The sequence below is a fragment of the Odontesthes bonariensis genome, chromosome 2 (genome assembly GCF_027942865.1).
Source record: "Odontesthes bonariensis isolate fOdoBon6 chromosome 2, fOdoBon6.hap1, whole genome shotgun sequence".
NCBI classification, from domain to species: domain Eukaryota; kingdom Metazoa; phylum Chordata; class Actinopteri; order Atheriniformes; family Atherinopsidae; genus Odontesthes; species Odontesthes bonariensis.
In genome coordinates this window covers 1,686,019-1,713,944 of record NC_134507.1, presented here as the reverse complement: position 1 = coordinate 1,713,944, position 27,926 = coordinate 1,686,019, and the positions used below count along the sequence as shown (strand labels likewise).

The following is a 27,926-nucleotide window of genomic DNA, read 5'->3' as shown; positions in this document are numbered from 1 at the left end:
GAAGCATTTCTTTATTTTTGTACTGGGCTGAAACTGGACTTCTGTTGGCTCAGCTTACAGTTGAAAGTCTTCAGATGTTATCACAGAGTGAGGGAGAGGTGGCTGATGTGGTGTGTGTCAGAAGAAGAATGAACACAGCTGCAGGGTCAGAGGAACAGTTGTTTGGTCCAGTTTTCACAGAAAGACATGCTCCATGAGCCGCCCTCCATCCAGGTCTGGTGAGCGGACTCCAGTCCCGCTTTGGTTCAGCAGGACGGACCTCACAGTCCGGCTCAGGTCCTCCCGCTTCAGCCCGGAGCAGAGCGACGCCACGTCCGTCCAAACGTCCACCGAGGAGCCGCCGTCCTCCAGGATCACGTCCTCCAGCCCCTCTGAGAGGAGCAGAGACACAGCCGGGTCAGACGCCACCTGGACTCAGCAGCTTAGCTTCTGGGGACCTTAAGTTAAGATTTATTTTCAGGGTCAGGGTTCCATCAATCCATTTTCTACACCCGTTTAATCCGATTCAGGGTGGCAGCGAGGCTGAAGCCTCTCCCAGCTGCCACTGGAGACAGGCAGGAGACACCGTCCAGTTCAGGATTCCTTCATATAAAATCCTTAAAAGCATTTTACTAAAAAGTGTCCAAGGTTTGGACCTTGGACTTGTACTTTAAGAAATGCTTAGAAATATTTCATCAGTGGCACAAAGACCTTAGCAACCAAGTTAAGAGAGACTCTGGAAGGTACCTCCAACTGTGCGTTAAAGGGACAGTTCGCCTCTTCTGACATGAAGCTGTTTGACATCCCATATCAGCAACATCATTTATAATAATAATAATAAGCATATATTTTATTTATAAAGCACTTTACATCAATTTAATGACCTCAGAGTGCTACATTTTAAAACTAGCAAAAAAAAAAAAAAAAAAGGCGGCAGCGACAGTGATACGAAGGGAGAGAAAATAGGGCCAAGAGATTGTGAGGTCTGACTTTTTTCTGGAGAACCATTTTGTGATGCAAATGTATTACTCTGTTGAACGCATACTGTTCTGAGAAGCAAAACGCTTTATTTTTTAAACCCCAGCCAACTAGCCGGACTACCTTCATCAACACCAAAACGAGGCTGGAACTCTGCTCACAGGACGCAGCAGGGGGTAAGAAGATGTTCAGAAATGATGTTGCTGATATGGGATGTTACACAGCTTCATGTCAGAAGAGGCGAACTGTCCCTTTAAAGAGGAGAACTGTCCCTTTAAAGAGGAGAACTGTCCCTTTAAGTGCAGCATGGAGTTGGATGGATGAAGGGAATTTACTCCTCCAGAGCAGAGTCTTCTCTCACCTGTTGGCACACTGACTGATGGATGCTTGATCTTAGTGGCAGGCTCTGACCCAGGGACCGGATCTACTTTCTGCAGCCGTAACCACACAGTCAGCGATCGATCTGTGGCTCAGTGCTGCCGGATCTTTCATCGTTGGCCTTACCGTTCAGTTTGAACAACAGCTCACACTCACGGAGACCAATTCATCAACAGAAAGAACCAAAGTCACAGGATAATGAAAACAAACTTCTTTAAATCCGGTGATAACACTGGAGGTGGAGAGAGAAGAAATAAAGGCAGCAGCTTACATTACAGCGGCTAACAGGATGTAATAAAGAGGTAATAACGGGCCCATCACCGTAATACCAAAATGAAGCTGCAGGGTAATAAGGAGCCTGAAGGGAAACACATTCACAGATGACAACAAGGCAAAACTATCAGGTAAAAATATGGCAACATTGTAGGAATAATGTGGTAACGGCTAAAAATAAAATGGTTTTACGGGGACACGAATGTGTGAATAACCTGATAATAATGAGGTAATATAGGATGATGATTCCACTGTATTTAGGTCTGAGTCAGCCCACCTGCTGATGTTTAATGTGATATTACCATGATTCATGGTTATTACATGGGAAATATCCGTGTTATAGACACACCCGTTTCACCTCTTTATTTCCTTTACTGTAAAGTGCAACCAAAGAAACCTGATCTGTCAAAGTAGTGTTCGAAATGCCATTTTAGGAAATATTAAATGAATAATAAATAATGTGAATACATGACATTTTTTTAAAGGTAAATTTTACCAAACGAATTAGAATTTATTTGTATTAATTTGAGGTGATTTTGATTTATAATTCTTTATTTTGATGTTCTAATACCACATTTATTCCCCGGTTAGCTCTGGAAAGCAGGAAGATGACCTCAAACTGCCCTGAAAACCTGAAAGAAGCTCGTTTTTATCCCTGAATGTTGGATGTTTTCCGTCTACGCCATTCTAATCGGCATCGAATTAAAATATAAAAACATGAAGACAGAAATAAATCTGCATTTTAAGGAAAGAATCTGACAAAGAAATAAATTCTGAACAAAAATTCACGACGGAAACTGAAACCGTTTTATATGGAAACATTTTTAGGAAGTGGAAATGTTTATTTATTAAAAACCATATCGATTTATCTGAGTGTCTACATTTCCCTCAGGATTTATCCCCCACTGAGACTTTAAAGCAATACAATGTAACTTCTCAAAAAGCCCATTATGGAGCTCCCCCTACAGGCTTGGAGGTAATGTACAGTTACACTGTCGTAAATACAACACCCTTTCACTTTCACGTTTCACGTTTGTTGACGAACCGGAGAGGAGTCAGAAGGTGCAAGCTATGTCGACCGAAAAGGTAAGAGTAATCAAATGTACCTGGGAGCTGAGAGGGGTCTATTTGTTTTTGTGGTAGGTGTGCCAGAAAGCAAGTCGAAGTACTTCCGCTCAGCTCCCGGGCCGGTCCAGCAAAGTTACATAGCGCAGTTTTTCCAACTCGACCCCCGAAGGGCATAGGAGACAGGCCAATCGTAATATTAAAACTCATTCTAGCCGCACAATGTTTTTCGAGCTGTTATTTTAAAGCTGCAGTCTGCAACTCTTTTTCAAGCATAATGTCTGGAACTGTCCGGGGATTCTGAAAGTAGTACATTAAATACCCCAATACAAAAAAAATGAGTTCTCTAGGTCCCCTATATGTCCCGCTAGGTCCCTCCAAAGCCAGCAGGTTTGTTTACAAAATTGCAGACCGGACCGGTAAAAGGTAACCAATCAGGTTTACGAGCTGGGCTCTGTTGCCTGTCAATCACCGATTGTGCACGCGCGATACAAAGTAGGCTCGTCCCCACGCTTATTTATCTGGACTATTGAACTTCATTACGGGCTAGTCTACTTACTGTGTCTTCCATGATCGCAAATGACAGATGAGTTGATGAATGAGGAGTCGTGTAAGCGCATCTGGCGTGCACGTCTACGTGCACGAGTTCTCATGTGTTTTGATGGGGCGGGACAGGAAGTTGAATAACTTTTTATTTTTCGGTTAAAAAATAAGCATTTCTTGCATTTTGCGACTACGGAGGTCACCGTTTTCAACTTCAAGCGTTCTGATAGATCATGTAAACTCTTAAAATGCCAAAAAGTAGGACTTTACGTATGACAACAACAAATCCTGCAGACTGCAGCTTTAAGGTAGAAATGTTACATAGTATTGCTTTAATGCATCTATTTATCTAACGCTGATACGCAGCAGGGTGGGCTGTACCTCGGCTGGCGAAGCTGTCGAGGAGCTGCAGCGCCAAGTGCTGCCGCTGAGGGTCCGCCAGCAGAGCGGCACAGGCCACGCCCACTGACAAGATGGCCGGAGGATCCGTTAACAGCTGGAGGAGCTGGGGGCTCGGGGAGCAGCGCAGGACCCACATGCAGTCATCTGAGAGAAGGAAGCAGAAGTTCAGATTATCCCCAACCTTTTTCTGGAGCTTTCTTCTTCTTCTTCCTCCTGGATCCAGCTTTCTGACGGTCCTGATCAGAATCTTTGGGGTCACTGAGGCTGTGTTCGAAACCGCACACTATATACTGCATACTGCATTCTGCATACTGCATACTACATACTGCATACTACATACTACATACTGCATACTACATACTGCATACTGCATACTGTATACTGCATACTACATACTACATACTGCATACTACATACTACATACTGCATACTACATACTACATACTACATACTGCATACTGCATACTACATACTACATACTACATACTGTACTGCTTACTGCATACTACATACTACATACTACATACTGCATACTACATACTAAATACTGCATACTGCATACTGCATACTACATACTGCATACTGCATACTACATACTGCATACTACATACTACATACTGCATACTGCATACTGCATACTGCATACTACATACTACATACTGCATACTGCATACTACATACTACATACTACATACTGTACTGCTTACTGCATACTACATACTGCATACTACATACTACATACTGCATACTACATACTACATACTGCATACTGCATACTACATACTGCATACTGCATACTGCATACTACATACTGCAGACTACATACTGCATACTACATACTACATACTGCATACTGCATACTACATACTACATACTGCATACTACATACTACATACTGCATACTGCATACTACATACTGCATACTGCATACTACATACTACATACTACATACTGCAGACTACATACTGCATACTACATACTACATACTACATACTGCATACTGCATACTACATACTACATACTGCATACTGCATACTACATACTGCATACTGCATACTGCATACTACATACTACATACTGCATACTGCATACTACATACTGCATACTGCATACTGCATACTACATACTGCAGACTACATACTGCATACTACATACTACATACTGCATACTGCATACTACATACTACATACTGCATACTGCATACTGCATACTGCATACTGCATACTGCATACTGCATACTTCATACTGCATACTGCATACTGCATACTGCATACTACATACTGCAGACTACATACTGCATACTACATACTACATACTGCATACTGCATACTACATACTACATACTACATACTGCATACTGCATACTACATACTACATACTGCATACTGCATACTACATACTACATACTGCATACTACATACTGCATACTACATACTACATACTGCATACTGCATACTACATACTACATACTGCATACTGCATACTACATACTGCATACTGCATACTGCATACTACATACTGCATACTACATACTACATACGGCATACTACATACTACATACTACATACTACATACTGGATACTGCATACTGCATACTACATACTGCATACTGCATACTGCATACTACATACTGCATACTACATACTACATACGGCATACTGCATACTACATACTGCATACTACATACTACATACTACATACTGCATACTGCATACTGCATACTTCATACTGCATACTGCATACTGCATACTTCATACTACATACTGCATACTGCATACTGCATACTCACATACTGCATACTACATACTGATCGATCAGACAGTATGCAGAGCGTTTACCCACAATGCATTTGGCTCCTGCCCGAGCCGAAATCAGCCGGCCTGAAGCTGATTTCCCTTAAGCTCTAAACTCTGTAAACTTTAGCAACATTTGAAACATTTTCAGGTGAGAAAGTAGTCGTTTAGATCCCCAACGTGTTGAAAACCTGACAAAATACCGGCTGTTTACAATTTTGTTCCCACGAATTCGGCGCTACTAAAGCTAGCCGCAGTGAGCAACGCACTTCCTGTTATTTTCACAAAATAAAATACCCGTTGCCTTTTATCATAGGGAAAGCCATTAGCATACAATTGGTGCTTTTGTTTTGAAAACAGGAAGTGAACCTACCCTCGTTGTAGCTAGCTTGAAACTGCCGTTTTGACAGGAAATGACGATCGGCGACGTCACGTTACGTTGCATCTAGGGTAGTTTGAGTGTGAGTAGTAACCTCATGATGCATACTCAACATTTAGGAGAATCTAGTATGCATCCGGGAACTTCTTGCTTACTAAAACTCGCATACTAACTCAGAAAGTTAGTAGGAGTAGTAGGAGAAGTATGCGGTTTCTAACACAGCCTCAGTCTGAGGAGCCTTTTACTTAAATTTGGGAGCATATATCAGGGTGTCTGAAGTTAAAACTCCCCAGAAACACGACCCTGGTACCTTTTTAGTTCCGCTTAAAAGTGTCTCATTTAACGAGCCGCTCTGATCTGCGTACAGAAATCTGTGTCAAACTGTTAAAAAGCGCCACTTTTGTCACCTTTAAAGCCTCAAAATGCCCCAGAGTCATCTGAGCCTTTTTAGGGCTCAGCCATCGCTGATTCTGCAGGTTTACTTTGGGGTTATGTTCCCTGTGTGATGACGTGAGTGCATCATTAGCTTCTGGAAGTGTTTTAATCATCACATTAATCAACACCTCCAGAGGAAGATGTAAGTTTCTGAAACCGATGACTTAAAAGCTGAACCATGTACTCCTGATTTAGTGCTGAGCCAACAGTTTACAGCCCAAAGGTGTCCTCACAAGGACAGACTTCCACCCATCGCACACACTCACCCGCCGTGACGTCCTCGCACTGCTTCATGAACTCGGCGGCGCTGTGGATCAGGCCTCTCCTGCACATGCTCAGTGCAGTCTTCCTGTCTATCCCGCAGGCCTGGTAGACGACGGCGGCCAACGCCAGACACACGTCGGCCACGGTGGGGTTGTTCTGAGCATGCTCAGTCAGAGCGTCGCCCAGTTCCTCAGTGAAGGTCAGTCTGAGGGGAAACATCAGGACGCAGCCGGACAAAACCACACATCCTTAAAATCTTCTTTTGAGCATTAAAGCATTTCTGCTTCACGTCGTCTTACTCGTAAGAATAATTCTAAGCCTGACTGATGGTCTTAATTTATAATTTTTGCTGTTTTATGGATCGAATTTCTCTCCATCCTTCAGAAATCAGAGCTTTGCTCTGATTGGACCAGTTGGAAAAGCTTTACCGTGTTGATCAAATCTTGATGAAAACTGCAGATAATTTAGTTACTTTAACTACTTTAAGCAGTTAAGATCGTTGGACTAAAGGTAAATTGGTTCTACTTTTTCATAGTTAGGGGGAACTTAGTGTTGAGCAGACGGTGGTTGTTGTGTTACTTGTTCTGGGTGACGGCGTGCGTGACGAGCTGAGTGTTGCTTTGTTGCAGGGCCCAGCGGACGCCGTGCAGGGACACCGGAGCCGACAGCTCATCTCCTGCCGCCACAGTGACCAGCAGGGCCCGGAAGAAGAGCAGGGGAGGGGGGACCGACCCTGGAGGGCCCGCCACACCTGAGAGGGGACATGTTTCTGTGAAGTCTGTAGGATGGAAGGCCCTCATACAGCACAATTAGAATAAAACCTGGAGTTTCCTCCTCATATATGATCCATAAAACCTGATAGCAGCTTCTCCTGGTTTGGTTCTAACTTTGATCTGCTTTGGTTCTAACATCTGAGATGAAACCAGTTAAAGCTTCAGAAACCAGCAGCAGGTCTGAGATGAAACCAGTTAAAGCTTCAGAAACCAGCAGAAGATCTGAGATGAAACCAGTTAAAGCTCCAGAAACCAGCAGCAGGTCTGAGATGAAACCAGTTAAAGCTTCAGAAACCAGCAGAAGATCTGAGATGGAAACAGTTAAAGCTTCAGAAACCAGCAGAAGATCTGAGATGAAACCAGTTAAAGGTTCAGAAACCAGCAGCAGGTCTGAGATGAAACCAGTTAAAGCTTCAGAAACCAGCAGAAGATCTGAGATGAAACCAGTTAAAGCTTCAGAAACCAGCAGCAGGTCTGAGATGAAACCAGTTAAAGCTTCAGAAACCAGCAGCAGGTCTGAGATGAAACCAGTTAAAGCTTCAGAAACCAGCAGAAGATCTGAGATGGAAACAGTTAAAGCTTCAGAAACCAGCAGAAGATCTGAGATGAAACCAGTTAAAGCTTCAGAAACCAGCAGAAGATCTGAGATGGAAACAGTTAAAGCTTCAGAAACCAGCAGAAGATCTGAGATGGAAACAGTTAAAGCTTCAGAAACCAGTTAAAGCTTCAGAAACCAGCAGAAGATCTGAGATGAAACCAGTTAAAGCTTCAGAAACCAGTTAAAGCTTCAGAAACCAGTTAAAGCTTCAGAAACCAGTTAAAGTTTCAGAAACCAGTTAAAGCTTCAGAAACCAGCAGAAGATCTGAGATGGAAACAGTTAAAGCTTCAGAAACCAACAGCAGATCTGAGATGAAACCAGTTAAAGCTTCAGAAACCAGTTAAAGCTTCAGAAACCAGTTAAAGCTTCAGAAACCAGTTAAAGTTTCAGAAACCAGTTAAAGCTTCAGAAACCAACAGCAGATCTGAGATGAAACCAGTTAAAGCTTCAGAAACCAGTAAAAGCTCGAAGACCCTTTAATGCAGGTGTTCACCTGTAAACATCTGCATGGTGTCCAGGTTCCTGAGGACTCCTCGGGGAGATCGGGCAGCGTGCAGAGCAGCCTCCTCAAAGCGAGCCGAAGCAAAGAGCTCCAGAAACCTGGCAGAGGAAGGAGGGAAGGTTCAGAGACTCATTAGCAGAGGAAGGAGGGAAGGTTCAGAGTGTCATTGGTAGAGGATGGAGGGAAGGTTCAGAGTCTCATTGGTAGAGGATGGAGGGAAGGTTCAGAGTCTCATTGGTAGAGGATGGAGGGAAGGTTCAGAGTCTCATTGGTAGAGGATGGAGGGAAGGTTCAGAGTCTCATTGGTAGAGGATGGAGGGAAGGTTCAGAGTCTCATTGGTAGAGGATGGAGGGAAGGTTCAGAGTCTCATTGGCAGAGGATGGAGGGAAGGTTCAGAGACTCATTAGCAGAGGATGGAGGGAAGGTTCAGAAACTCATTGGCAGAGGATGGAGGGAAGGTTCAGAGTCTCATTGGTAGAGGATGGAGGGAAGGTTCAGAGTCTCATTGGTAGAGGATGGAGGGAAGGTTCAGAGTCTCATTGGCAGAGGATGGAGGGAAGGTTCAGAGTCTCATTAGCAGAGGATGGAGGGAAGGTTCAGAGTCTCATTGGTAGAGGATGGAGGGAAGGTTCAGAGACTCATTAGCAGAGGATGGAGGGAAGGTTCAGAGACTCATTAGCAGAGGATGGAGGGAAGGTTCAGAGTCTCATTGGTAGAGGATGGAGGGAAGGTTCAGAGACTCATTAGCAGAGGATGGAGGGAAGGTTCAGAGACTCATTAGCAGAGGATGGAGGGAAGGTTCAGAGACTCATTGGTAGAGGATGGAGGGAAGGTTCAGAGTCTCATTGGCAGAGGATGGAGGGAAGGTTCAGAGACTCATTAGCAGAGGATGGAGGGAAGGTTCAGAGTCTCATTGGCAGAGGATGGAGGGAAGGTTCAGAGTCTCATTAGCAGAGGATGGAGGGAAGGTTCAGAGACTCATTGGTAGAGGATGGAGGGAAGGTTCAGAAACTCATTGGTAGAGGATGGAGGGAAGGTTCAGAAACTCATTGGCAGAGGATGGAGGGAAGGTTCAGAGACTCATTGGCAGAGGATGGAGGGAAGGTTCAGAGTCTCATTGGTAGAGGATGGAGGGAAGGTTCAGAGTCTCATTGGTAGAGGATGGAGGGAAGGTTCAGAGTCTCATTGGCAGAGGATGGAGGGAAGGTTCAGAGTCTCATTGGTAGAGGATGGAGGGAAGGTTCAGAGTCTCATTGGTAGAGGATGGAGGGAAGGTTCAGAGTCTCATTGGCAGAGGATGGAGGGAAGGTTCAGAGTCTCATTAGCAGAGGATGGAGGGAAGGTTCAGAGTGTCATTGGCAGAGGATGGAGGGAAGGTTCAGAGTCTCATTGGTAGAGGATGGAGGGAAGGTTCAGAGTCTCACTGTCAGAGGATGGAGGGAAGGTTCAGAGACTCATTAGCAGAGGATGGAGGGAAGGTTCAGAGACTCATTAGCAGAGGATGGAGGGAAGGTTCAGAGACTCATTAGCAGAGGATGGAGGGAAGGTTCAGAGACTCATTGGTAGAGGATGGAGGGAAGGTTCAGAGTCTCATTGGCAGAGGATGGAGGGAAGGTTCAGAGTCTCATTGGCAGAGGATGGAGGGAAGGTTCAGAGACTCATTAGCAGAGGATGGAGGGAAGGTTCAGAGACTCATTAGCAGAGGATGGAGGGAAGGTTCAGAGTCTCATTGGCAGAGGATGGAGGGAAGGTTCAGAGTCTCATTGGCAGAGGATGGAGGGAAGGTTCAGAGTCTCATTAGCAGAGGATGGAGGGAAGGTTCAGAGTCTCATTGGCAGAGGATGGAGGGAAGGTTCAGAGTCTCATTGGCAGAGGATGGAGGGAAGGTTCAGAGTCTCATTGGCAGAGGATGGAGGGAAGGTTCAGAGTCTCATTGGCAGAGGATGGAGGGAAGGTTCAGAGTCTCATTAGCAGAGGATGGAGGGAAGGTTCAGAGACTCATTGGCAGAGGATGGAGGGAAGGTTCAGAGACTCATTAGCAGAGGATGGAGGGAAGGTTCAGAGACTCATTAGCAGAGGATGGAGGGAAGGTTCAGAGTCTCATTGGTAGAGGATGGAGGGAAGGTTCAGAGTCTCATTGGCAGAGGATGGAGGGAAGGTTCAGAGACTCATTAGCAGAGGATGGAGGGAAGGTTCAGAGTCTCATTGGCAGAGGATGGAGGGAAGGTTCAGAGACTCATTAGCAGAGGATGGAGGGAAGGTTCAGAGTCTCATTGGCAGAGGATGGAGGGAAGGTTCAGAGACTCATTAGCAGAGGATGGAGGGAAGGTTCAGAGACTCATTGGTAGAGGATGGAGGGAAGGTTCAGAGTCTCATTGGTAGAGGATGGAGGGAAGGTTCAGAAACTCATTGGTAGAGGAAGGAGGGAAGGTTCAGAAACTCATTGGTAGAGGATGGAGGGAAGGTTCAGAGACTCATTAGCAGAGGATGGAGGGAAGGTTCAGAGACTCATTAGCAGAGGATGGAGGGAAGGTTCAGAGTCTCATTGGTAGAGGATGGAGGGAAGGTTCAGAGACTCATTAGCAGAGGATGGAGGGAAGGTTCAGAGACTCATTAGCAGAGGATGGAGGGAAGGTTCAGAGTCTCATTGGTAGAGGATGGAGGGAAGGTTCAGAAACTCATTGGTAGAGGAAGGAGGGAAGGTTCAGAAACTCATTGGTAGAGGATGGAGGGAAGGTTCAGAGTCTCATTGGTAGAGGATGGAGGGAAGGTTCAGAAACTCATTGGTAGAGGATGGAGGGAAGGTTCAGAAACTCATTGGCAGAGGATGGAGGGAAGGTTCAGAAACTCATTGGTAGAGGATGGAGGGAAGGTTCAGAAACTCATTGGTAGAGGATGGAGGGAAGGTTCAGAGTCTCATTGGCAGAGGATGGAGGGAAGGTTCAGAAACTCATTGGTAGAGGAAGGAGGGAAGGTTCAGAAACTCATTGGTAGAGGATGGAGGGAAGGTTCAGAAACTCATTGGTAGAGGATGGAGGGAAGGTTCAGAAACTCATTGGTAGAGGAAGGAGGGAAGGTTCAGAAACTCATTGGTAGAGGATGGAGGGAAGGTTCAGAGTCTCATTGGCAGAGGATGGAGGGAAGGTTCAGAAACTCATTGGTAGAGGATGGAGGGAAGGTTCAGAAACTCATTGGCAGAGGATGGAGGGAAGGTTCAGAAACTCATTGGTAGAGGATGGAGGGAAGGTTCAGAAACTCATTGGCAGAGGATGGAGGGAAGGTTCAGAAACTCATTGGCAGAGGATGGAGGGAAGGTTCAGAAACTCATTGGTAGAGGATGGAGGGAAGGTTCAGAGACTCATTAGCAGAGGATGGAGGGAAGGTTCAGAGACTCATTAGCAGAGGATGGAGGGAAGGTTCAGAAACTCATTGGTAGAGGAAGGAGGGAAGGTTCAGAGTCTCATTGGTAGAGGATGGAGGGAAGGTTCAGAAACTCATTGGTAGAGGAAGGAGGGAAGGTTCAGAGTCTCATTGGTAGAGGATGGAGGGAAGGTTCAGAGTCTCATTGGTAGAGGATGGAGGGAAGGTTCAGAAACTCATTGGTAGAGGATGGAGGGAAGGTTCAGAAACTCATTGGTAGAGGATGGAGGGAAGGTTCAGAAACTCATTGGTAGAGGAAGGAGGGAAGGTTCAGAGTCTCATTGGCAGAGGATGGAGGGAAGGTTCAGAGACTCATTGGTAGAGGATGGAGGGAAGGTTCAGAGTCTCATTAGCAGAGGATGGAGGGAAGGTTCAGAGTCTCATTGGTAGAGGATGGAGGGAAGGTTCAGAGTCTCACTGGCAGAGGATGGAGGGAAGGTTCAGAGTCTCATTGGTAGAGGATGGAGGGAAGGTTCAGAAACTCATTGGTAGAGGATGGAGGGAAGGTTCAGAAACTCATTGGCAGAGGATGGAGGGAAGGTTCAGAAACTCATTAGCAGAGGATGGAGGGAAGGTTCAGAGTCTCATTGGCAGAGGATGGAGGGAAGGTTCAGAGACTCATTGGTAGAGGATGGAGGGAAGGTTCAGAGTCTCATTAGCAGAGGATGGAGGGAAGGTTCAGAGACTCATTGGCAGAGGATGGAGGGAAGGTTCAGAAACTCATTGGTAGAGGATGGAGGGAAGGTTCAGAGACTCATTAGCAGAGGATGGAGGGAAGGTTCAGAGTCTCATTGGCAGAGGATGGAGGGAAGGTTCAGAGACTCATTGGTAGAGGATGGAGGGAAGGTTCAGAGTCTCATTAGCAGAGGATGGAGGGAAGGTTCAGAGTCTCATTGGCAGAGGATGGAGGGAAGGTTCAGAGTCTCATTAGCAGAGGATGGAGGGAAGGTTCAGAGTCTCATTGGTAGAGGATGGAGGGAAGGTTCAGAGTCTCATTGGCAGAGGATGGAGGGAAGGTTCAGAGTCTCATTGGCAGAGGATGGAGGGAAGGTTCAGAAACTCATTGGCAGAGGATGGAGGGAAGGTTCAGAGTCTCATTAGCAGAGGATGGAGGGAAGGTTCAGAGACTCATTGGTAGAGGAAGGAGGGAAGGTTCAGAGTCTCATTGGCAGAGGATGGAGGGAAGGTTCAGAGTCTCATTGGTAGAGGATGGAGGGAAGGTTCAGAGTCTCACTGGCAGAGGATGGAGGGAAGGTTCAGAGTCTCATTGGTAGAGGATGGAGGGAAGGTTCAGAGTCTCATTGGTAGAGGATGGAGGGAAGGTTCAGAGTGTCATTGGTAGAGGATGGAGGGAAGGTTCAGAGTCTCATTGGCAGAGGATGGAGGGAAGGTTCAGAGTCTCATTGGTAGAGGATGGAGGGAAGGTTCAGAGTCTTATTGGTAGAGGATGGAGGGAAGGTTCAGAGTCTCATTGGTAGAGGATGGAGGGAAGGTTCAGAGTCTCATTGGTAGAGGATGGAGGGAAGGTTCAGAGTCTCATTGGCAGAGGATGGAGGGAAGGTTCAGAGTCTCATTGGCAGAGGATGGAGGGAAGGTTCAGAGTCTCATTGGCAGAGGATGGAGGGAAGGTTCAGAGTCTCATTGGCAGAGGATGGAGGGAAGGTTCAGAGTCTCATTGGTAGAGGATGGAGGGAAGGTTCAGAGTCTCATTGGTAGAGGATGGAGGGAAGGTTCAGAGTCTCATTGGCAGAGGATGGAGGGAAGGTTCAGAGTCTCATTGGTAGAGGATGGAGGGAAGGTTCAGAGTCTCATTGGCAGAGGATGGAGGGAAGGTTCAGAGTCTCATTGGCAGAGGATGGAGGGAAGGTTCAGAGTCTCATTGGCAGAGGATGGAGGGAAGGTTCAGAAACTCATTGCCAGAGGATGGAGGGAAGGTTCAGAGTCTCATTGGCAGAGGATGGAGGGAAGGTTCAGAGTCTCATTGGCAGAGGATGGAGGGAAGGTTCAGAGTCTCATTGGCAGAGGACAGGAGGGAAGGTTCACTACCTGCTCAGGTGGTCCTCCAGCAGCTCGGACTCATCCACTGCGGTGGGCTCTTCGTCCTCAAACAGCTCAGAGTCGGAGCGGCGGGCGTCTTCCTCCGTCTCTGCTGGGCAAAAGAAACCCGAGTGTCAGGAGAAACCAATGTGAGGACGTTTGAAACCTTCCTTAAAGTGGGATGTGTTACCCTCTGAGGATGGGGCCTGCCTGACGCCCTCCACAGAGGAGCCCAGGAGGTCCTCCAGGGGAGCCTGCTGGCCGCCCTCCTCCCAGCCGCTCAGACGGTCCCACACCAGCTTCAGACGCTGGTATCTGCAGGCAGAGCAACACAAAGTCACAGTTTCCTCCTGTTGGCCGCAGAAATAAACTGAAGGGATTCTCATGGTTCAGTTCAGGTCTCACAGGAGCTTCAGGTGGTGGTTCTGGGCTCTCAGGCGGTCTCGGTGGCGTTTGGCGGCCACCAGCTCAGCGTCCAGCTCTGCTTGGACCTCCAGAGGAACACAGCGGCGCTTTCTGTCCAGCAGGGCTGCTCGCTGGGCCTCTAAATCCTCCAGATGCCGGTCCAGAGCCCCGGGGTCCTCAGCCTCAGCCACAGTCAGACCTGATGAAGAAGAGGTTTTAACCGATAAATCAGTCCAAACACCACGACAGCACCGGGGTTCTTCCAACTGTTTCTGAGGTCACTTTGCAGCTCTTTGAAGTCACTTCCTGATGGTTTATGGTCACATTTAGCCTCTTTGTGGACACAATCTTGTTGTTTTGTGTCTTTTTGCAGCTGCTTTAATTGGGATTTTTAAGACGTTTTGTTTCCATTTGGAGTCTCTTCTTGGTGTCTGGTGGCAGTTTGTGGTTGTTTTGCACCTAATTATTTTGTGGCTCTTTTTGGTTATTATGTCTCCTGTTTGCTTCAGGTTGTGTTTCTGTAATTTGTTCCTTTGGTGGCAGTTTTGTGTCTTATGTCTCATTTTGGTCACTTTCTGTAGTTTACACCCATCGTATGTCAGTTTGCATTTCTTTGGGACTTTAACTCTAAAATGACAAAGTTTTGATGAAACTCGGGCTGGGCAACGATTAAAATGTTTAATCTAATTAATCACATGATTTCCCTGATTAATCACGATTAATCGCATTTGTACGCAGAATCCCAAAAATGAATCCAAAAGTAGCGTATAGCCTTTAGCATTTAGTTTTATTTTAAATGTGCTGCCATATGAATGAAAGCGCCATAACATTTGTTGTGCAAACACACTTTTAACATCAGCATCTTTCTGTAGTTTTTATGTAGAAGCCTCGCTCCACTGTCTGTTTCCTTGAATGACTTGCTGCTATCAGTTGTGTGTTTTGCCTTTAAGTGATATTTTAGACTGGAACTACTACGCTGAGAAGACAATTCAACTTGGCAGAGTTTACAGATGACTTTGGTTCTGTCGACTCCGCCGTCTGGAAGAACTTTAAAATGAAAATGGCCGAGTAAAAGTTCCGTACCCTTCTCCATGTTTGGTGGATCCGCCGATTACTTTCTTTTCCTGTTCCACAGCAGACAGCAGCAGACTTTTACAAAATAAAAGCCTGTGAGCAACAGACTTTTACAAAATAAAAGCCTGTGAGCAACAGACTTTTACAAAATAAAAGCCTTTGAGCAAAAGACTTTTACAAAATAAAAGCCTGTGAGCAACAGACTTTTACAAAATAAAAGCCTGTGAGCAACAGACTTTTACAAAATAAAAGCCTGTGAGCGACATACTTTTACAAAATAAAAGCATGTGAGCGACAGACTTTTACAAAATAAAAGCCTGTGAGCGACAGACTTTTACAAAATAAAAGCATGTGAGCGACAGACTTTTACAAAATAAAAGCCTGTGAGCAACAGCCTTTTACAAAATAAAAGCCTGTGAGCGACAGACTTTTACAAAATAAAAGCATGTGAGCGACAGACTTTTACAATAATAAAATAAATAATAAAAGCTGCGCTAATGCGCGATAAAATATTTTTATTAGCATTAAATAATTGACGAGTTAACTCGATAATAACTAATATGAGTTAACTGACCCAGCCCTAGATGAAACTGAAGCCGTTTTCTATTTGTTTAAACAGTTCAAAGTATTTCCGGCAGAGTTTAATCTCTGTAAATCAGCTTTTAAAAGGACTGGGGACAGTTTTTGTTCATGTTCAACTCCAGAGAGCAGACGGATTGAAGGTGTATCCGTTGTACCTGGGATCCAGGAGCTCTGCTGTTTCCAGGACTTCTGTCTCCGGATCTGCTCCTGAACTTCTGCTGTTTCTGTCTGAAGGGCCGAGCTTCTGGACGGAGACACAGGGGGAAAGCAGTTGGCAGGTCTGTGTGCGGCTTCCTAAAGCTTTGGCTCTGAAATCTGATGAAAACAACAACATGAGAGACTTCTCTTCTCATTGGGACCAGGCTGTAATGGGACGCACACACCTGTCCCGGAGCACTTTGGCTCGTTTCTGGCAGGTCATCAGAGAGTCTTTGAGGGACACCGAGGCCGCCGCGGTTCGCTGAGACGCCCGGACCTCATCCTCCCTCCTCTTCAGCTCCCGGATGGTGTTGTCGTACTCCGCCTTGATGGCCATCAGAAGTCTCTTATAGGCCGTCGCTCGTCCAATCACCTTCCAGAATCAAGTTCACTGTGTAAGCTGACGAGCCCACCAAACACTGAGTTTATCTTATCTTATTCAGTTTATATATCTTATTCAGCCTGAAAAGGTTCATAAAGTCTGACCTGGATCTAAATCTGGACTTATTCAGCCTGAAAAGGTTCATAAAGTCTGACCTGGATCTAAATCTGGACTTATTCAGCCTGAGAAGGTTCATAAAGTTTGACCTGGATCTAAATCTGGACTTATTCAGCCTGTGAAGGTTCATAAAGTCTGACCTGGATCTAAATCTGGACTTATTCAGACTGAGAAGGTTCATAAAGTTTGACCTGGATCTAAATCTGGACTAATTCAGCCTGTGAAGGTTCATAAAGTTTGACCTGGATCTAAATCTGGACTTATTCAGCCTGAGAAGGTTCATAAAGTTTGACCTGGATCTAAATCTGGACTTATTCAGCCTGTGAAGGTTCATAAAGTTTGACCTGGATCTAAATCTGGACTTATTCAGCCTGAGAAGGTGTTGTTTATTATTCATTTATTATTATTGTTATTATTATTAGTTAGTAGTAGTATTTTTATTCGAATTGGTATTATTATTATTGTTGTTGTTAATATACAATCATTGTAAATATTAATAATTTTTTGAGCTACTTGACTAATTTGAATTTCCCCCATTGGGGGATGAATAAAGTATTTTTCTATTCTATTTTTTTGCTGCTCTATGGGCCTTTAATTGCCCCTCGGGGAAAAATAAAGTTATTTGAATTTAGTTTTTTTTTCGGGCTTTGTTAACTCGGTGCTCATCTGTTGGATCATAACTAAGAGGATCCAGATCGCCTCGGAACAGATTCAGATAAAAAGCAACTCAAATCTGCTCTGGATTAACCTTCAGAAGAAGTCAATTCTTTAAAATGCAGTTTATGAATTGCTAAACGTTTATTTTATTAGCGAAAATAGGAAATATGGGCATGTAACTGCTTTGATTTGGTGGTAAATGACTTATTTTGGACTACAGCGAGTTTTAAAAAATCTGCGTTTGGTCATAAAAACGTGATTAGATGTTAATTAGAGCTCATCTCACAGTTTTACAGCAGCTTTTTTCGTGTCTCATAACTGACATAATTTCCTGAAACCCGTTCAAAATATTTCCGTTAATCACCGTTAATCACCTTGTTGAACGCGGAGCGGTAGACGATGTATCGGAGCTCGTCGGGGCCCTCTTCTGGACACTGCAGGTACTTCTTCTCCTGTTCAATAAAGCCGTACAGAGACCGGAAAGCCCTTCTGTCGTCCTCACTCAGCAGATTTTTCGGTGCGGGTCTTCTTTCTTCTCCATTTGGAGATAAACTGCTGGATTGTTTTGACTGTGACATCGTTAATTTGTTGAAGTTCTGCCCTTACTTACTACTTTAATACTGTAAAGTAACGTCTTACTCTGAAGCTATGACTTCCGCTACACACACTTCGTCGTTATGGTTACCGAGAGACTGTCCCTGGTAAATCAGGTCCTTATAAAATGTAGTTCTTATTTGTCTTTAATTATAAGTAGATTTTTTTGTGAACATTTTTGTCAATTTAAATGTCTCAAACGTTGGTGAAAAAGTGAAAAAATGATCACATATTTATGTTTTGAATATATTTCAATCAGGCGCAACAACGGCCGCCTTGTCCGTGCAAACGTGTGCAGAAAACCCCGTCGCGGCCTCCGAAAGCCCTCTTCTCATGATCCGCCATTAGGAGTAGACCGGTGGTAAGGCGGCGCTCCGTGTTTTCGGCTGATTTTTGTGAAAAATAAGCACATTTCGGAATATTTTTTATTCCGAGTGGACTGTGAAGGCTTGTGTGTGTGTTTTTGTTCAGGTGGACTCAACGGCAGGATGCAGATTTTCGTCAAAACCCTCACGGGGAAGACCATAACCCTCGAGGTGGGTTTCTATGATGGAGGGATGCGGCGCTCAGATTTACTTTACGCAATAGTTTGGATAAATAACTGCCACTTTAACGGCTTTAACTGGTTTAATTTTAACTTTAAGATTTAAATATAACGTAGTGTGTGAGTTTTTCACTCTTGCTGGTGGATGTTAGACTGTAAAACCAAAGCTAAGTGGCTAAGCTAGTCAGACACCGTAAACACGTGTGGCGGACAGCAGCGGCTTGAACCGCCTCGATTTGAGGTTTTTAAAGCGTCTCTGGCAGTTTTAGTGTTTTTATTAAATGAAATGTGTGTGTCTGTTTAAACTTGGATTGTTTTAGCCACCATGTGACCGGAAGAACGTGCTGTGGCTCACCTGTAATCTTCTGTTTTAACAGGTCGAGCCGTCAGACACTATTGAAAATGTCAAGGCAAAGATCCAGGACAAAGAGGGTGAGTTAACTGTTTAATTTAACCAGCAGGACAAAGAGGGTGAGTTAACTGTTTAATTTAACCAGCAGGACAAAGAGGGTGAGTTAACTGTTTAATTTAACCAGCAGGACAGAGAGGGTGAGTTAACTGTTTAATTTAACCAGCAGGACAAAGAGGGTGAGTTAACTGTTTAATTTAACCAGCAGGACAGAGAGGGTGAGTTAACTGTTTAATTTAACCAGCAGGACAGAGAGGGTGAGTTAACTGTTTAATTTAACCAGCAGGACAGAGAGGGTGAGTTAACTGTTTAATTTAACCAGCAGGACAGAGAGGGTGAGTTAACTGTTTAATTTAACCAGCAGGACAGAGAGGGTGAGTTAACTGTTTAATTTAACCAGCAGGACAGAGAGGGTGAGTTAACTGTTTAATTTAACCAGCAGGACAGAGAGGGTGAGTTAACTGTTTAATTTAACCTGCAGGACAGAGAGGGTGAGTTAACTGTTTAATTTAACCTGCAGGACAGAGAGGGTGAGTTAACTGTTTAATTTAACCTGCAGGACAGAGAGGGTGAGTTAACTGTTTAATTTAACCTGCAGGACAGAGAGGGTGAGTTAACTGTTTAATTTAACCTGCAGGACAGAGAGGGTGAGTTAACTGTTTAATTTAACCAGCCAAAGCATGCCGATAGCACTGCTGTCAGAAGTTAAAATGCTGTAAAAAAAAAAAATATCAAGTTTCAGCCTCTGAAGTGTTTGACTTCTGGAGTTTTATAGCAAATAAAAGTCTGTTTTTTATTTGAGGGAAAGTTGAATTTTAAAAGCGAGACGAAGTTATTTTTTTTAGTTTAAACTTAATTCTCCCTTAAATGTGTTGGTCACCCTGATGCTGCTTTTTAATGAATCGAATAGTTTTCTCTGGGAGCTGTGGGCCGTCTTAAGGCCTCAGTTTGTTGGTTATTGATGATTATTACGTTAAAAAGCTGCTTTAAAATGAGACGTTTGTTAGTTTTAAACCTAAAGACTTTTCTGCAGAACTTTGACATGATTACCTTCTAATAACTGATTGTATGATTTACGGCTAAACTGAAACGTCCTTTTGATTAAAGTCTGATCAGAAGCAGCGCGGCGTTTAAAGGACCGGCTGCTCCTGCAGCTGTACGTATGGGCTGTCTGTGCGCCCGGTAGTTTCTGACCCTGCGCCGCTTGTTGTGTGCAGGAATCCCTCCCGATCAGCAGAGGTTGATCTTCGCTGGGAAGCAGCTGGAGGACGGGCGCACGCTGTCCGACTACAACATCCAGAAGGTGAGCCCAGGGCGTGCACGCCGCTCTCTGCACATCACACCGTTAGGGTGCCGTGGGGGGGTTAGTTAGGCCGAAGGGAAGGGGCGACATTTCCTCACAGTTTCCACAAGTTTTGGCTCAAACTGGGATATCAGAATATTTGGATCAGACGTTAAAGCCAGCTGGTGTTCTGTTCTCGGGGTCTTTATCCGTTTAACCCTCCTGTTGTCCTGCGGGTCAAAAGCTACCATGCTTAGCTGTAGAAAAAATACCTTAAACTATCTTTTTCCAACTTTTCCTAAAGGGACCCCATCATTAGAAAAAGTAATGTGTAATCCTGAAAACTGGTGATTATCTTTTTGTATTGTTTAACCAAAAATACATGATAAAAAATGTATTGAGTTGAATAGATCAATAACAGGTGGTTTCATCATACAAAATAGATTTTGAATTTAAAATTCAATTAAGTTGCTTTATTTTGGGTCTTTGGTAGGGCGGGGCATTTCTGACCCGTAGGACAAAGGGAGTAAACACAATGTTAAGACCGGCTTACTGAAACGGGACGTTTTGTGTTCAGGAGTCGACTCTGCACTTGGTGCTGAGGCTGCGAGGTGGCGCTAAGAAGAGGAAGAAGAAGTCCTACACCACCCCGAAGAAGAACAAGCACAAGAGGAAGAAGGTCAAGCTCGCTGTGCTCAAATACTACAAGGTAAGGCCGCGCCGCTCGCGTTCGAACCCGCCGGGATCCGTCTGCCGCAGTCTGAACTCTGTGTTTCGTCTCCAGGTGGACGAGAACGGTAAGATCCACCGGCTGAGGCGCGAGTGTCCCGCTGACGAGTGCGGCGCCGGCGTCTTCATGGCGAGCCACTTCGACCGCCACTACTGCGGGAAGTGCTGCCTGACGTACTGCTTCAACAAGCCCGAGGACAAGTAGGCGGGGTCTGAGTGCGCTGACAATAAAGGCCAGGAAGTCTGACACCTGCGAGTCTGTGTGGTCATTAACACGCCGCCATCATGGTGGAACCTGGAGTTACTGAGGCGTTCAGGAGCAGCTCAACAAAATAAATGTTTAAAGGTTTCTTTAAAATCAGGGCTGGGCAACGATTCAAATGTTTAATCTAATTAATCACATGATTTCATTTGTACTCAGAACCCAAAAGTAGCGTATAGCTTTTAGCATTTAGCTTTATTTTAAATGTGCTGCCATATGAATGAAAGTGCCATAACATTTGCTGTGCAAACACACTTTTAACATCAGCATCTTTCTGTAGTTTTTATGTAGAAGCCTCGCTCCACTGTCTGTTTCCTTGAATGACTTGCTGCTATCAGTTGTGTGTTTTGCCTTTAAGTGATATTTTAGACTGGAACTACTACGCTGAGAAGACAATTCAACTTGGCAGTGTTTACAGATGACTTTGGTTCTGTCGACTCCGCCGTCTGGAAGAACTTTAACATGAAAATGGCCGAGTAAAAGTTCCGTACTCTTCTCCATGTTTGGTGGATCCAAAGATTACTTTCACTAAATAATAAAACGGGTGGTCCGTGGTGTAGTGGGTTGAGTGTTCTGCCCCCTGAACTTTCCTAACCATTAAAGGCACAAAAAATAATGCCAGATTAAATAATTAACTCACCCAGCCCTATTTAAAATATATTCATATTGAAAAAACAACTTAGTTGTAGAGGTTAAAGGTTGAACTATGATGTTCAATTTGAAGTCACATGACTTCTAAAGGTCCCGATCAGCCTCATTTATTTTATATAAAAGCAGCTGCAGAGATTCACTGAAACATGTTCCAACATGAACATAAACCCAGAATCTGAGGCAGAACCAGAGTTAGTTCAGTTCTGAGCAGCTTTAAAGTGAATATCTGCAGATGTTTCCATGGTAACAGCTGCAGAGATTCACTGAAACATGTTCCAACATGAACATAAACCCAGAATCTGAGGCAGAACCAGAGTTAGTTCAGTTCTGAGCAGCTTTAAAGTGAATATCTGCAGATGTTTCCATGGTAACAGCTGCAGAGATTCACTGAAACATGTTCCAACATGAACATAAACCCAGAATCTGAGGCAGAACCAGAGTTAGTTCAGTTCTGAGCAGCTTTAAAGGGGAACTCCGGGGCATTTGAAGCGCGTTTCCATTGCTAGAGGTTGTCAAATACTGACAGGACACAGAGAGATGCGTATCTGCGCTCCTTGTACGCAGCCGGTCATGCGAGGCTAATACGTGGTGGCCAAGGGGCAATAATAAACCTTCCACGTAAAACAACTTGCACACAGCAGAAATGTCACACCACTTTATAAACCATCCAACAAACACAAAATACATGCCCAGTAATATTGTTGTAATGTTTTAAATACTTGAACGCGGTTTTTCTAGAGAAGATAATTGTTTTGTATATGGGATTATTATTCACATCCGCGAGCCTACAACCAGCCGGTGAGTTACATGCTGTTTATAAAGTTGTTTTGTAACGTCCCCATGCCAGTAATGTGAGAACCATGCATATGGTTTTGATGGTAAGGCTTGTGACTTTATTGTCGGATGGGTTATAAAGTGGTGTGACGTTTCTGCAGTGTGCAAGTTGTTGTTTTACGTGGAAGGGTTAGCATTTGCCCCTTAGCCACCACGTATTAGCCTCGCATGACAGGCTGAGCGAACAGCGCGATCTCCACACAGGGAGCGCCGATACGCACCTCTCTGTGTCCTACTGGCAGTATTTGACAACCTCTAGCAATGGAAACGCGCTTCAAATGCCCCGGAGTTCCCCTTTAAGTAAAAATAATAATGCATACTTTTGACTTCTACATTTTATAAATGCAGTTTTGCCATAACGTTGCCTACACAAAAATATGTTTAAACCAATCAGGTGGCTCTGTCAGCTTCAATGTTGCTTATAGTTTTTACTAACAGTGACTTCTGTAGAGGCTTAAGTATTACCAGTAGCTATACCTGCATTCTTCATCAAAATGGCCTAGACATTGAAAGACAACCAATAGAGTACTTTTACTTCAGTACTACACTTCAGTACTTCCACCACTGGTTCTGACCATCAAATTCAGCAGTAATAAAACCCTGAAAGTTTGACATCTGCAGCAGTGTGTCGGTTTGTCCAGCAGGGGGAGCTCTGCTCAGACTGTATGGAACTTTAAAGTAAAAATTGAGCAATAAACAGTTAGAAATGAATGTTTTAAACTCATTAAACCACAGCTGGAAGCAGACGATCTGTGAGTATGACAGTTAAATCACCAGATTCATGTTGCTTTTATCCTTTCTAAGCAGAAAAAGCTTAAATTTTCAGGTTTTTTTCCAGGTAAATCTGAATGAAAACAACATGCAACAGTAAATAAGTAGAAAGAAGCAGAGTGGACGCCGGCGCTTTGTGTACTAAAATAAGGTTATTTACTTAAAAATGGGTACATTGGACAGACTTTATACTGAGTTTTTCATTTCTTGGTAAACTCATAAGGCACCAAACCAGATGCTGTACAAAACAACAACAGACAGGAAAGATTTACATATCAGAGATTACTGGGTTACAGAGAAACACTACGGTTACTGCGTTTAAATACAACACCAGGGGCGCCCACACACATGCACGCCGAGCCCTCACGTGCACGCCGCCCTGCTGCCGAGGAGCGGGCGCCCACGCTTAAAGGAACAGTCCGAGGGGCTCGGGGGGCTTTAGCGTAGCTTAGCACAAACACTGGAAGCGGGGGGAAACTGTTAGCGTCTGAATTACATCGATCGGGTGGAACAGCCGCTGGTCATGTGACCGCGTGGCGAACAAAATGTCTGAGCAGCAGCTGGTTACAGGAGCAGATACGAGCCGGTCGTAAGATTTAAACCTACAAACATGTCAGAGTGATGACATCAGAGGGAAAACGGGGCGTTTCTGAGTCCTTGTGAAGTCAGACGGCTGTTTCTTTTACGCCGATTTGGCCTCCGGGTGTCCCGTCCAATCATTTTAAACATCAGGCCACAGAGCTGACCAATGAGAGCAGGCCGGGCTGTTGAATGTGTAAATCTTAAGAGGAACTTTTTAAATATCGCCGCCGGTTTAAACCCGTCTGCTTCCTGTAACCTGGAGCCAGTTTACCCCCCCCACACCTCATATTTAACTAATAATTTCAACTAACAACAGCAGTCACCTGATTGGAGGAGCTGAACCTCAGTGGGAGGAGCCAAACACAGTAAACCTGCTTTCTTCTTCTGTGCTGGTTGGTTTGGTTTGAAGTGTTATTAATTTTAAAATCGATTTTTTTAAATAAAACTAAACAAAAGTCGTGAGTGTGATCACATTTCTGCGTTTTCAGTAACCAATAACAACCAACAACATTATTCATGGCGTCCGCTGAGGCCTTAACATCTGACGGCGTTTCTTTGTCTGGCTCCACCCACTGAGGCGTTGGACCGCCTCCTACCGGACAGACGGAGACGGACAGGAAGTGGACAGACAGACGGACAGGACGGCAGACGTCTCCATGGCGACCCCTCCATCTCCTTTGGGAGGAGGCGGCTGGATGTCGACACCACTGCAGCGAAGTGTTCTGGGTCTCAGATCCTCTCATGAGAACATTTATTTACAGGCTCACGTTTAATTATAATAATAAAAGTACCTCATTCTGTGTATAATTACTCTAAGAGCCGAGATATATTTCAGTATGGCAGGAGAACTCAGTCCTGAAGAGGAGAAACAACAAAAAAACTGGCATTTTGAGCGTTTTCAAACAGGCAGAAGTGGAGGAAGGCCGCTCGAAGGGGTCCTCGAAGGGGTCCGCAGACAAATCAGAGCATCCAGAGCCCCGCCCACCTCCTCTGCCCTCATTAATGACTTTAATCGTCTTGTTTGGCTTTCACAGAAAGCGTCGAGCCCGGCTGGAGGTGGAGCAGAGCTCAGCCCTGAGACGGGTCCTTTACGTTTCACCTCCCAGACTCCGCCTCCTCCTCCTCCCAGACTCCGCCTCCTCCTCCTCCCAGACTCCGCCTCCTCCAGGTGAAGGAGGCGGTCGCTCCGGTTGGAGGAGGTGAAGGGGGAGGGCGGTCAGATCTTGATGTCCTGGGACTCCACCATCTTGGCGAGCGTCTTCTTGACTCTGAGGATGGTGAGGCGGGAGGCGGGGTTATGGGCCCAGCACTCTGACATCAGCTTCAGCATGGCTCGAAGGCACTGCGGAAACAAAGTTAGAAACCTTCAGAACATTCAGAACCTTCAGAACCTGTTCCTGAGGACGAGCTGCTTCTGATCCAGCCAACAGAACCTTTAACCCTTTAAGCTCTGAGGCGTTTTTAAAGGAAACTTCACATTTATTAAAGGAAACTAAACATTTATTAAAGGAAACTTCACATTTCTTAAAGGAAACTAAACATTTTAACACCGTTTAAAGTGAATTTAATCACCTGATTTACATTTGGTGACATCACTGATGACATCACATTGGATTCTGAACACATTTCCACGTAATTACTCTTATTTTTTCCTGTTGCTGCACGAGCTAACAGCCAAACGCTTCCTGTTAGCTGCAGGAGCTAACGGCAAAACGCTTCCTGTTAGCTGCAGGAGCTAACGGCAAAACGCTTCCTGTTAGCTGCAGGAGCTAACGGCCAAACGCTTCCTGTTAGCTGCAGGAGCTAACGGCCAAACGCTTCCTGTTAGCTGCAGGAGCTAACGGCCAAACCCTTCCTGTTAGCTGCAGGAGCTAACGGCCAAACGCTTCCTGTTAGCTGCAGGAGCTAACGGCCAAACGCTTCCTGTTAGCTGCGTGAGCTAACGGCCAAACGCTTCCTATTAGCTGCGTGAGCTAACGGCCAAACGCTTCCTGTTAGCTGCGTGAGCTAACGGCCAAACGCTTCCTGTTAGCTGCGTGAGCTAACGGCCAAACGCTTCCTGTTAGCTGCGTGAGCTAACGGCCAAACTCTTCCTGTTAGCTGCAGGAGCTAACGGCCAAACTCTTCCTGTTAGCTGCAGGAGCTAACGGCCAAACTCTTCCTGTTAGCTGCGTGAGCTAACCGCCAAACTCTTCCTGTTAGCTGCAGGAACTAACGGCTAAACTCTTCCTGTTAGCTGCAGGAGCTAACGGCCTAACGCTTCCTGTTAGCTGCAGGAGCTAACGGCCAAACGCTTCCTGTTAGCTGCAGGAGCTAACGGCCAAACGCTTCCTGTTAGCTGTAGCTCAGTTCACGTTTACAGAACTGTTACTCATATTCAGCATTAAAATGATTGTTTGCCCAACATCCAGATGTTCCAAACACTTCATAAATCTGTGTTTCTTGTGTTTAATCCTGATTTCTGCTTCTGTAGTTCTGTTTCCTGTTTCATTAAAACCTCCCGGCCGGTTCTGGTGAGCCCAGAGAGCCGCTGGTTTCGGTTTCTCACCTCGTCACTGTTCCAGCGGTTGGACACGGTGGGCCTCAGTCCTTTAACGCACACCATCTCCAGCATGTCCTCGTAGGACGGGTCAGAGGGCACCATGTCGTAGTAGGGCAGCTGGTAGTCCTCCACCATACCTGCAGAGAGAGCACAGCTGCACTCACCTGTTCCAACTTTATTCCAACTTTATTCAAACCTTCCTGAGAACAGCGTTTACAAAACAAACTGGACCCCGAAAAGCAGCTGAAAAACGATCCTTTCTTCATTTTAAAACAGCAGAAATATTCCTTCCAACTGGACTTTAACTTCATTTTGTAATTTTAGGTTTTTAAAGGAAACATTTATTTTAACAGGTTCCAATCAGAGATAAAGTGGGACCCAAAGTTTAAGGAGGGAGTGAATTTAATCACCTGATTTACATGTGGTGACATCACTGATGACATCACAATGTTTTTCTTTTATTTTTACCCTTTTTGATCCTTTTCTATGAACAAAGCTGTTCCAACTTCTGACCTTTTTCATGTTTTCCACATGAAAACAAGCTGAACCCGTTTCTGCTCCTGTGTTTAAGTCTCGCATCGCATCAGTGACGCGATGAACAACTCTGCGGGCGATTTGTTACGGTCAGACAAGCCACTGAGTGGGTTCAAAGGTTTCAAAGAGGATGTGCGTGCCTGTGAGCGTGCACGTACCTCCGGTGACGCAGCGCCTGCCCATCTCCCAGACCACCAGGCCGTAGCTGTACATGTCGGCCATGATGTAGGCCTGGAAGTGGTTCTTGTTGAGGCTCTCGTCCAGGACCTCGGGGGCCATGTAGCGTCTCGTCCCCACCCGGGTGCTCAGAGGGATGTCCACCTCATTGGTGTCGCTATGGCAACACAAAGAGCAGGTCGGTGTTATAACGGATTATTACCTCGGCCCAAACGCGGCGCTGCGCGTCAGACTCGGCTCACCTGTTGAACTTGACGGCGAGGCCCAGGTCGGCGATGCAGCAGGTGCCGTTCTTCTTCACCAGGATGTTCTTGCTCTTCAGGTCCCGGTGGGCGATGGCCGGCTTGCCCTGCGTGCCGTAGATCTCCGTGTGCAGGTGGCAGAGGCCGCAGGCCGCCGAGTAGGCCAGCCGCAGCAGCGACTGCGTGTCCAGCGTGGTCATCTTCAGGTAGTCGTACAGGGAGCCGTTCTCCAGGTAGTCGGTGATGAGGAACAGCTGCGTGAAGGTGCCCGTGCCCTGGATGTCCGCCGCGATGAAGCCTGCCGGAGCAAGGAGGGAAGTCTTATTTCTACGGGTTAAATCTCAGGTTACAGGACGTCGCTTTGACTTCGAGTTGGTGGCAGAAACACGGCGGCTTCAGCTTTGTTCGGAAACCTTTTCCCATCAAACCGATGGTGTGAGAGACTCACCTGTGCAGGCTTCAGGTGAGTCTATAAAGCAGCTTGGAACAGATTTTAAATGATCTGCTGCTGCCTACATCCCCCACAATGCACCGTGG

At 45.4% G+C, this 27,926-nt stretch overlaps 3 protein-coding genes across 4 annotated transcripts in view; 1 reads left to right on the top strand and 2 right to left on the bottom strand.

The window, feature by feature from the left end:
* Positions 1-76: 76 nt before the first annotated feature.
* LOC142399051 (clathrin heavy chain linker domain-containing protein 1-like) lies at positions 77-17,868 on the bottom strand. Its single transcript, XM_075483422.1, has 11 exons — positions 17,611-17,868; positions 16,266-16,453; positions 16,038-16,126; positions 14,227-14,425; positions 13,988-14,136; positions 13,831-13,918; positions 8,355-8,461; positions 7,069-7,240; positions 6,492-6,694; positions 3,593-3,762; positions 77-369 (listed from the first exon to the last, which is right to left on the bottom strand). The coding sequence occupies exons 1-11, from the start codon at positions 17,812-17,814 to the stop codon at positions 175-177; spliced, it is 1,764 nt and encodes a 587-aa protein (XP_075339537.1). The 5' UTR covers positions 17,815-17,868; the 3' UTR covers positions 77-174.
* Positions 17,869-18,130: 262 nt separating this feature from the next.
* On the top strand, positions 18,131-21,041 carry rps27a (ribosomal protein S27a). Its single transcript, XM_075474068.1, has 6 exons — positions 18,131-18,191; positions 18,302-18,366; positions 18,752-18,806; positions 20,001-20,086; positions 20,643-20,774; positions 20,850-21,041. Exons 2-6 carry the CDS (start codon positions 18,319-18,321, stop codon positions 20,997-20,999), a joined length of 471 nt encoding a protein of 156 aa, XP_075330183.1. The 5' UTR covers positions 18,131-18,191; positions 18,302-18,318; the 3' UTR covers positions 21,000-21,041.
* Positions 21,042-23,445: 2,404 nt separating this feature from the next.
* LOC142388603 (bone morphogenetic protein receptor type-1A-like) overlaps positions 23,446-27,926 on the bottom strand; it is a 73,832-nt gene continuing 69,351 nt past the window's right edge. For both annotated transcript variants that reach the window (XM_075474044.1, XM_075474054.1), the window contains 4 exons: positions 27,390-27,687; positions 27,129-27,304; positions 26,443-26,573; positions 23,446-25,236 (listed from right to left, as the gene is read on the bottom strand). In XM_075474044.1, coding sequence (XP_075330159.1) covers positions 25,111-25,236; positions 26,443-26,573; positions 27,129-27,304; positions 27,390-27,687 — 731 coding nt within the window. In that variant the 3' untranslated portion in view covers positions 23,446-25,110. The remainder of the gene's footprint in view (positions 25,237-26,442; positions 26,574-27,128; positions 27,305-27,389; positions 27,688-27,926) is intronic.

What these genes read in the sequence shown, in the direction of transcription:
- LOC142399051 (XM_075483422.1), bottom strand. Translation starts at nt 17,814, where the DNA reads ATGTCACAGTCAAAACAATCCAGCAGTTTATCTCCAAATGGAGAAGAA. An exon ending in GCCAAAGTGCTCCGGGACAG is followed by an intron (nt 16,127 to 16,265) that starts GTGTGTGCGTCC and finishes GTCTCCGTCCAG; the next exon opens with AAGCTCGGCCCTTCAGACAG. An exon ending in GTGCGAGGACGTCACGGCGG is followed by an intron (nt 3,763 to 6,491) that starts GTGAGTGTGTGC and finishes TCCTTCTCTCAG; the next exon opens with ATGACTGCATGTGGGTCCTG.
- rps27a (XM_075474068.1), top strand. Translation starts at nt 18,319, where the DNA reads ATGCAGATTTTCGTCAAAACCCTCACGGGGAAGACCATAACCCTCGAG. An exon ending in CCGACTACAACATCCAGAAG is followed by an intron (nt 20,087 to 20,642) that starts GTGAGCCCAGGG and finishes TTTTGTGTTCAG; the next exon opens with GAGTCGACTCTGCACTTGGT. An exon ending in CTGTGCTCAAATACTACAAG is followed by an intron (nt 20,775 to 20,849) that starts GTAAGGCCGCGC and finishes TTTCGTCTCCAG; the next exon opens with GTGGACGAGAACGGTAAGAT.